At 41.4% G+C, this 10,736-nt stretch overlaps 1 protein-coding gene across 1 annotated transcript in view; it reads left to right on the forward strand.

The window, feature by feature from the left end:
• The window catches only part of LOC117268641 (ras-related protein Rab-26-like), an 83,538-nt gene that overhangs the window by 67,332 nt on the left and 5,470 nt on the right, over positions 1-10,736 (forward strand). Inside the window, exon 6 of the mRNA XM_033645260.2 lies at positions 8,822-8,887. Within this exon, the coding sequence (XP_033501151.1) occupies positions 8,822-8,887 (66 nt within the window). The remainder of the gene's footprint in view (positions 1-8,821; positions 8,888-10,736) is intronic.

Here is a 10,736-nt window from a genome sequence, read left to right on the forward strand (position 1 = left end):
TTGCCTTTAGTTAGGAGCTCTTTGAACCACAGGGTTGTTTTAATGTAAAGCAAACTCCCACTCACACATTATTACTTCTAACAACAGACACTGAATCCACATGTAAAGCCTTTATCGGGTGTTTTGCTCTGAAAAGTGTAAATTTATCTCTGACTGAAAGAGACACAGGTTTAGGGTCAGCACTCCTGTTCAGCTTCTACAGCACAAAAACAAATTGGCAGAGAGAATGGAGAGGACTGAGGATAGACTCCGAGCACCCCTCACTGGCTGCAGCTTTTCAGAGCTCATCAGTCATCCAGACGTGTCTCACACCCATGTTTGTTGGCAGAGAGACGTGTCAGCTGCTCTTTAATAAACATAAAAGCCTGTCTCTTCCCTGTCAGGCCACGAAAATTAGCTTACAAGGCTGTTGTTTTCAGTGTTTTTGTTTAATGATGAAGTTTTATATCACAGAAGGGACTTGATCGCTGATGTGTTTTTTATTAGAGATATTGTGTGTGCCTATAAAATCTGCTGAAGAAAACACGCTTAAAGTATTTCCACAGAGATCAACAAGCAGATTAAAAAATGCTAATGCCAGCATCATAAACCCTGGTTTTCAATAAATCAAATATCGATTGATTTCTGCGAGCCTGGTTGCGCATCTGTATGAATGTGTGAATCCACACAGCCCCGAGTGTGACAGGGTTCCTCTGTGTCTTCCTTGTGTGTCAGACGGTGACACTGTGCCACTCCGTTTAGCTCAGCTGCCTCGCACAGCCTAAACCTCTTCTCAGGGGAGAAGTCCTACTTTTTCACTGCGCTCCTCTGGGTCGACTCAGCCTGACTCTCCCTGTTGTAGGGAGCAGACTCCTCCACTCTGTCTGTTGGTGTAATACTGTGATCAAAGCTCGGCAAGAATAGCATTGTCACCCGTAGCAAATCTGCTTAGACAAAAGTGCAACAGAGGGAAAGTTGGGTCATGTGGGAAGTCACTCCAAGGCTCCCAGAGAAATTTCAGTCACGTTCAGTGTTGAACTGTGCAAAGTATTACCTGGGTTTTAATAGGATGCAAAGATATTCTGCATAAAATATATGAGGATAGCATCATTTTTTGTCAGTGACTAGAACTCATTATGAATTCAGGGATGAATCATTAAGATTTTCCTGGTAATGTTATTTATGTTAATGATATTTTTGGTGTTTTGAGGGAGCAATAGCAACAAAGATGGTGTAATTACTGGATTTCATCTTCATAAGCACGTGATAACCATGCTCACATGGAATATGCAATGGCACCTCTGTAAATTTTCTGCAGTTTAAAAAAAAAAAAAAGTCATCTGAAAGATATACGACATAGGATTCCTAACAAAACATCTACTAAGTGTTTTTGCTCACAACCTAAAACAGGAATTATGTTTATCGACAAGTGAATGTATTGGAGTTCAGTGATGTTTATTCACATCAAGGGTGTAAATATAGACAGTGCAGGCAGTGTGGTTGCACTGGGACCCATGAGGCTGGGGGCCCATAGAGCAAGTGGGCCCTCCAACAATGCACTGGGTGTAGAATGGAACCTTCGAGCTCTCATTAAACTCTCATTAAAATAAAAACGGTGCCCTTGAAAAAGGCAAATCCATCTCACATGTTTGTTTTTACTTTATTTGTCAAACTGTAATTAGCGTCTAAAACAAAATTATATGCTTATTCTATGACTATAAAGAAACTATTAAAATTGTTTAATTAATAATTTCTTATTTTCTTTGGTATTATTTGTCATGTACAGATATACAGTGATGATTACAGGGTAATATGTGTGCTGATGTTATCCAGTGTCAGGTCTCTGATCATGCAAAGAGACGATATGTGCACGATAGTGTGCACTAGGGCCCGTCATAACTACCTTATGCCACTGATTCACCTTTCATTCTAATGAAATGGCCACAGGTCAGTCATGTTAACTCACTACCTTATCATTAGCATTAGATGAGTTGAGTATACGGCTACTGTAGCTGATGCTATGTGGCAAATTCAATCATGTGGCTATGGTCACGAGAAATAGAGACATGTTTTCCTACAGAGCTATTCTTGTAAAAAGAGAAGCGAGATTTCCTCTATGTTTAAGGTTAAATGCAACATTTTGATTTCTGATCAAGAGTCAGTAAACAAGACTACAGATATAATGCTGATGGTTTTAGTACTTGACAGTTTTTGTGCTATGGACACATCTTGTCTTGTGACAGTCACAACACGAGAGTATAATGTGTAACTTGTTACTGTCACCCCTGCCTGTTTTACATCTCAAAACAACGGCATCTTTGGGAAAAAAAATAAAAATGTATCCCTACACCGTCAGCCGACCCGACTAGTCTTGTATCTTGAGTAGGACACAGCTCGGCTTTTTTATCTCAGTGACAACAAAAGGAAAACAGGCAACATCAGAAGTACCCTCACATACCTCTGCCAGTGACAACTTGTCTCGCCAATGTCACGATGCAGCCCCCAGCAGCTGTCTGCCTGGGCTTTTATCTTCCTTCCTGTCTGATACAGATCCTTTGGTCTTTGTCTTGGCTTTCACTGTCACTGTCTTTCTGTCCGTCTCGCTGTCTTTTGGCACCCTCTCTGTCTCTCTGTCACATCTCTGCCTTTGTCTCTCCCTCTGTCACATCAGTCTCTCTGCTTTGTTATCATCTCTTACTTCTACTTTTGAGCAGGCAGCATGAGTTTCAGCCGTGTGTTTGGCATTTTAACTTTCTGAAATGTAATATTTTAAAGCAAACAGCAACTCAGTGCTTGTCATTTTAATATTGACTGAATGGGTCATTTGGACATTTTGTACAAACTTTCCCACTGACATTTCATCAGAGCTCTAGACGACTGAGAACAGAAACCATAGGTGGTGTGCACAAAAGGTTTTTTGGCCACTACAAACAAAACAGACGTCCAGCTGCATCTGATTTGCAACACTATTTGGGTCCTTGCCATTTTGAGGGCAATGAGCAGAGAAATGTATCACCTCCTCCGCCGAAGTGCCACGTCATCACCGACATTCGGTTCCCTGAGCGTTTTGGTCGAGACCCTGATATTAGTCTTGAATAAAAGATGAATCCAGCCCAGTTCCTTCAGCCACTGAAGATATCAGACTTATTGGAGCCTGGTATTTAGCTGCTTGAAGCCCTGTTGTTCTACTGAACACATTTATTTGATTCTGTCTATAGTTTTGAAGTATTTACTAGAAGTGCTAGGATGCTATCATGTCTGCCTTGATGTCGGTATGAACATCTGCAGTAGCTGGTCTTGCTCCAGACACTTACCATTGTTTTTTGTAATAATAACGATAATAACAGGTTGCACATATTGATATTAATAATGGTTATGGTAATTCAAACCTTTGTACAAATGTAATCTAGTGTTGCAGTTTCCCACTGTGGCCACTGGAGGGTAGTGAATATTATGATTTTAAATACATTCAGGTTAACGGTCAGCGCCACCATAGGAAAGGCAGACATGATGCCATACTAAAGGGCAGTCCACACCAAAGACGATGACTATAATGATAACTAGTTTTAAAAAACGTTCTAACTCAAGTGGATGGCAGAGTTCACACCACCAACTATCATGATGACGATGTGATAGATGAATGTTGAAAACACTCACAGCCAGTGGTTTAGGTAGCTGACAAGGTGAGTGAACTACTAGGTAGATGGTCAGGTTATTGAGGAGGAAGCGGGTATACTCTCCTATTTTTTCCAGTGGCTTTCTTGCTGATAGGTGGGTATACTGCATAAGGCCAGAAAAAGAGGTGGGTATATCTCATATACCTGTGTGTACCCTCAACTACACCACAGTCAAAATCAAGAACCATTCAGACACAATCGTAAGTGCTAATATCGTAGGCAACTGGGCTTGCTTGCGTTTCTTGAAGACGTTTCACCTCTCATCCAAGAAGCTTCTTCAATTCTAAATGACTGGTATAAAGTTGCAGGCTATGAACCCTGTGTTTAACGATGGTCATTCCAGCTTGGCGTAGAAGCTCTTTCAAACCATCTTTCCTCCCTGGCCAAGATGTGCACATTGCTGTCCTCAAAGGAGTGTCCTTTCTCCTGTAGATGTAAGTGGACAGCAGAGTCTTAGGATCCCTCCCCAGACGACTTCACACCCATTCACCCCTAGTCCCACGTGAGACCTAACGACTCACATGGTGGCCAGGTGGGTCAACGACTCACATTGTGACCTTAACGACTCTGAAACTAAGAGCTCACGTGACCTCTACGACTCTGCAGGGGTTCTCTCCCACACAGGGTTTATACCCTGCAACTCTGTACCAGTCATTTAGACCTGAAGAAGCTTCTTGGATGAGAGGCGAAACGTCTTCAAGAAACGCAAGCAAGTCCAGTTGCCTATGATATTAGCACTTATGATTACCGTGACCTGGATGACTGAGAATCTTCACCGACAAGTTACCATTCAGACACAACAAAGTCTCCATCTTGCCTGCCATGTCCAGTAAACTTGAAAGCCTGCATATCTCATCTTAGTTCGGGAAACTGACTAATGACTTTTTTTTCTAATGTGGTTTTCCTCCTTTCTCATCCTGGACTGACAAACTGTAAATTGGAGCATAATGACACCCAGAGGTGATTTCTTAAAATAGGGTTGTCTCTCTTTATTATACAATGTTGCTGGAACTTTGTTGTCTATTACAGTATAATGGAAAAAGAAGATGACAAAGTTAGCGACCCTTTAAGACTTCAGATCCGTGATGTCAGATCAAGAAGCGGATAGAGAGAAACACCCCCCCCCCCCCCCCCCCCCCCCCCCCCCAAACTCTGATCAAATAGTGAAACAAGGCAGTGCTGATCAAATATAGACCAAGATTCTGTTACTTTGACTATTACATGTGTAAAATGTCTTCAGAAATGTATTTGCACACTGTAGGGCTGTAACACTGGAATTTGTCTACAAGAAGCAGTGCGTTCTGGTAGTTGTAGGTTTTCTGCAGCCCTTTCCCTTTGTTTTCTCTGGTCATTTAGCAACAATTACACAAGTATTTGCATCTTTCTGTGTAATAGGCAGCCTAGTTTTATGACCATCTTTCCAGCAGTGAAATATTTCTTTTACACTTCCAGTTGAAATTTTAGTAGAACTACAAGAACCAGCAGTGTTTCTTATATGTTTTATTTTGTTAGCAAGCAAGCTAGCCATCATCATTTGTTCAGATTCATTTACATACATAGAAGTAAAGCAGAGTCTCAGCTGACATTTTAAACAAGTCACTGCGAGATAAACTGATTTCAGTGCCATACAGACTTTAATCCACATTGCTATGTGTGAATCTAATTTACAAGAGTGCAAGAGTAAATGTGACAGACGAGGAAAAATAAAGGCAGCTTTAGATATTAGAGATTCTACAGGGTTTTATCACTGTACATTACAGCCCCCCAGAGCCTCATATTTCAAGCCTTGCTTGCATTGTATGAATGAGACACTGACAACAGGATGTCACTGTTTGTTCAGCCTTTACAGAGATGTAATGACTCTCAATAGTAGGCTGTTCATCATGGTATCCTAATTTATGTGAGCTTGTTCACTCGTCAGCTATCGCCTTCTCAAAACCGGAGTCTCTTTCTCACAAGTAGATGTGCATTTGCTGAGGAAGTGTCTTTATTAATTGAGATAATTTTTTTAGTTTCCAGTTGCATTAATTTTGTGGAGGGCTGTGCTGGTGGAGCCAAAGCCATTCCAGGTCCACCAGCACCTACGACACAATCAGTATAACTGCACCAACATTTCCAATCTCTTATTCAAATGGTAATGTCTAAATCACATTTACTGCATCGATCCATCTTTGCTGTCGAGTCATTCCACATGTCATCTATCTCCTGCACCATAAACAGCTCAGTGATCTAATTACAAGCTATGGTTCATCACAGCATATGGAGAGAATCACTCAGAGGCAGGCTGTCAGATTGTATGTAGGAGGATGAAAGTTTGCAATGGTTGGAGATAGATGAACAATAACCTCCTGTTACAAAGGTCAAATGTGCACAGTAATATGCAATGTCTTATTTTGACTGATACAAGTCACCTCACATAAACACAGATTATTTATAAGGGCTGCACAGAATTTAAAGACGAGCCATTTTTAAAGACAACGACCTTACTGAGCAACATGTGAATGATGGGAAACCTTGGCAGGAAGTTGAATTATGCATGAAGCAGGTAATTATAAATATGGAAAATGTTTCTCAGTTACATTTTGCCCCTTCAGCACTTTGTTGAAGAGCACCGGTGATGCAAATTCCAAGCAAGTCAACCCAATCTTCTCTCGGCTATCTCAGAATAGCACAGGGCTCAGCTGGAACTCTCTCTCTAAACGTCTCTAAATGTTCCTCTCAATGGGTCCTCCACCCCCCACAGGTGGAGCTCACCGACTTATTAAAGATCCTCTGGGCCACCATCTGGTCTTTTAAACCACCAAACCTCTTTGACCTCATTAGATCCAAAGAACGTCAAGTTGCAAACGAGATTCAGCATTGATTTCAGGGCAACACAATAAACTAGAGCAGAGGTGTCAAACTCATTTAAGTTCATGGGCCACATGCAGACTAATTTGAGCTCAGGTGGGCTGGACCAGTAAAATCATTGCATAATAACCTATAAATAGCACCTCTAAATTTCACCTTTCTCTTAGTGTAAAGAGGTGTAAGTACACTCTGAAGCTGTTCATTTACAAAAACTCGTGCTGTACAAAAGAAATACAATGCTAAAAACATATGATTTATTTAGAGACACAACACACACAGGTACGCATCAGAGAAAGCCACATCAGCTCCAAGTAGCTAGCTAGCTTACTACCACAGTGGGTAGCTACTTTTTGTGAGTGGCTTTTTTTTTTTAAATTGCCTATAGAAATCGTGATAATACTGTTACTGTGAATTATTTTGGGTGTGATAATCCTGTATTTAAAATCTGATATCCCGCTAGCCCCAGTAGAAAGCTAAATTACACTGGACAATAGCCAATGGGATCCGAGATCGCGTATTGGCCAATGCATTCCGCCTCTCCACACGTACAGTTAACCTGCCTCCCAAACCTGATTGATCAATACCTTTCCAACTACACCAGAATGCTTCTGATACCAAAATCTTGCCTACAGATTAATAATGATGATGATTGATGTTCAGAAGTAGACCACTGGCTGTTTTGACTTGCTCCTGAAACCTGACACCCTTTAGCCTTCACAAGTGCATCAGTATTAGCTGTGCAGTGGGCCATGTTGGACCCTTTGGCGGCTGGTTCTTGCTCACTGGCCATGTGTTTAACACCACTGAACTAGAGGATTAGTTAAAGGACAAAATAAGTGTACAGTTGAACAGTGTATGTAGAACAGTATAATTAGTTATTAGTAAAAACGTAAACCGAAGTTCAGCTTATAGTACCTAAATTAAAGGCCAGATTGAAAGAGCAAAGTTTTATTTAGGCGTTTTCCTCCCTCTGTCTGCATTTATATCGTGTTTCTTGTTCCCTTTAAACACCGTTTAGCTAAACGACGATTTAGAATGTAGCCCTGTCCCTTATGAGCAATAAACCTTTTTACAGCCCCTGCAAAAGTGAGTGACTTACTGCATGGGTTCAATTTGCAGTAGAATGGCATGGCAGAAGCTGACTGAGATGCAGATCTTTTATTTATAAGCACCTGCGTGTGTGGGCAATGGTCATGCAATGCTAATCATGCGAGCCTGTAGAGGGCCATGCATCATTCTGTTGGATGTGGAGTTGACTGGGTGAAGGCCTGGAGCACCAGAGTTTGATTGTGGGATGGTTTTGACTGCAGCTGAAGACTGAGATAGCCTGAGAGACGGGTTTAAAGATGATGTGGATTAGTTCTAGATGGCTTTTGAGCATCAAACAGGACAATGGAAGTTCAAATTCTTAGATTTTTTTTAAATGTTTTGTTTCATTATCTATTGTTTATAATAGAGATTTGTCTTTCTTAATCACACCACTATTCAAAGGCAGCAGTGTCAACTCATTGCTTGTCTCATCTCCTGTTATTTAACTTGACCTTTGACTGGAGGTGACCCCGGTGAAATCCCTTTACAAACACCGAGTCATCACCAGAATTAATTACAGAGGAGCTCCCAGAGGGGGAAACAGCTCAGGAGTAGGACTACTATAGGGAAGGCTGATTGATCACCAGCCAGTCAGAAATCCAATGTGGAGTAATTCACTGTGGGTACAATTAAGCTTTGTGCTGAGATGAGGGATATTATTTCAGCAGGAGGGGTGTGCAGGTGTCTGTCTGAGCTGATTAAATGCTCACCAAGCGTGAATGGATGGTGCAGGTGCTGTCGGAGCCCATACAGTTAGAAGTGCTGTTTGTTCGCCTGTAAAGCTTTATCACTCCCCTGTGTACGTACTGTAGTTAAGGCAGGATGGAGCAGACAGTGTTGATTAAACTGATGATGAGAGTTTGTTACAGTAACTCCCTCTCACAGTTTCTTGCTTTGATCCCTTTCATCTCTTTGTCCTCGCCTCAGTTTTTCTTCTTCTTTTTCCTGTTTTCATCCTCTAAATGCCAAAGTCGCTCTCACTCTCCTCTTCCTCTCTATTCACGTTATTAGATTTAATTCTCAGGCTTGTCCTTGACGAGTCCCAGACAAGGTTTTCTCTTCCCGGAGACCTTTTTTATGTGTACTACATATTTCTTGTCTCTTATCTCAGGTCGTTCCTTTTTAGGTTTTCACACTCATAATGGTTTTCCTCCCATCTAACATCTACTCTTGTACTACTCTGTCTTCCCCCCCTCTCTTGTCTCTTTGTCCTGTATTGTTACCAGGCATGGCTGACTGAGATCCATGAGTACGCCCAACAGGATGTGGTGCTGATGCTGCTTGGAAACAAGGTAAGGCATTGTGTGTAGACTGAAAAAATACTCTAGATGCATGCACACTAGAACTGCGTATCAAACTCCAATACTTCACAAAACTTTTGATACCAACTTAAGTATTAAACCACTGGCATTTAAAGGTCCAGTAGGATTTACAGGGTTATATTGGCGGAACTGGTATATAAAAGTCATAACTATGATTTTATTAGTTTAGAATCACCTGAAACAAAGAATGAGGCGTTTATATCTACATATGGAGCAGGTCTTCTTGCACAGAGTCCAGCATGTTTCTCTACAGTAGCCCAGAACAAACAAACCAAACACTGGTTCTAAATAGGGCCATTTGCATTTCCGCATCGGCCACCAGAATTCTCCCACACCCTTCACACATGGGAGTTTCAGTTGTTTGCTGTCTGCAACCTCACTGCTAGATCCCACTAAATCCTACACAATGGACCTTTAATGCTTTTTCTAATTCTCAGTTTACTTATTCTTTGATGAGGTATTTCCTGACTTGAGTAAACAATTTGCTAATTGTAAAATATATCTTAATAAGGCAGAGTTCTCCTTATTATAGCTTTAAATTCAGGCAAAGTCAAATAGTGATGAATTTATGGGATAAGTCCAGCTATATATTTCAACAATGTCTGTATATTCAAAGTCTGATATAGCTTATTACTTTGTGCCTTAGACCTACCTCATTGTCCCAAGTCTATTATTAACGAGCGCTAATTCACAATAGCTGCGACAATGTACGTGCATTCATCCATGTTTTGCCCCTTTTTGCCACTTGGCATGAACTGTAAATCAGCCGCCCTTTGGCTCATGACTCATCTCCCCACAAAATCTTGGCCAAGTCTGTGAATCCATTTGGAAGTGATGCACCTTTTTACAATGGGTCAGTCTCTTTGGCACTACGCCCTTTTAACCAATAGGCATGAATGCAAACACACACCTTCACTCTCTCTCTCACACACTCACTCACACACACACACACACACACACACACACACACACACTTGTCCACCCTGCCAAATTTCAGCTTCCTATGGCAAGTACTGTCGCCGCCAAAGGACAGGGAATTTTTGTGGATCGCCCAGCCGACAGCATGAGATATAGAGCTGCTAGTCACAGCTGACAACCTAATAGTGAGCCACACTGTTACACTGATTGACAGGTTCCTTCATTACAGTGAACGTGGACAGTGGTAGTTTATTTTAAGGCAATGCCGAACACCTTCTGCTCCCGTACATACTCCCGAGAGCAGTGGTTACCTACTGGTCTAGCCACAGGGTCCAGATTTCTCCTGAGTCATTAGTTCAAGGTCCACACAGTTTAATACATTCAGTGTCATACTTGGCCAGTTTGTTGAGCTAGTTTGCTGTCTCGGTCAAGTAGCTGTCCGTTAGTCACTCACTGTACAGCAGGAAAAAGCATTTTATAATAAAAAGAAATAGAAATTTACTGTACTTACATATAAAGTGTGTTTTTTTTTTTATGAACTTGACACGACTCACTTTCGGTCCATTCAGAATTGGCCAGTGATCCACTTTTGGTCCGCGACCAATCAGTTGGGAACCACTGCCCTAGAGCACCAAATGTCTACTAATCTACAGCCAAAAAAGTCCCCAACAAATGCACTGGTGACTCCTGTTTGAGGAACGTTATCTAACAACTACAGTGCCCAGCTGATTTAAATGTAATAAAAGTATTTATTTGTCAGACTTTATAAAAGATTTTCATCTTCAGTAGGAACTTTTGGGCTTTGGGCTTCGTGCCACATACAGGGTAGGGAAGTCGGAAAGTGTTGAGAGATAGACTAACACTCAGCAGAGTAACACAAATGTAGAAAACAACCAGGCTT

This window comes from Epinephelus lanceolatus, chromosome 18 (assembly GCF_041903045.1).
Source record: "Epinephelus lanceolatus isolate andai-2023 chromosome 18, ASM4190304v1, whole genome shotgun sequence".
In the NCBI taxonomy this organism is placed as follows: domain Eukaryota; kingdom Metazoa; phylum Chordata; class Actinopteri; order Perciformes; family Serranidae; genus Epinephelus; species Epinephelus lanceolatus.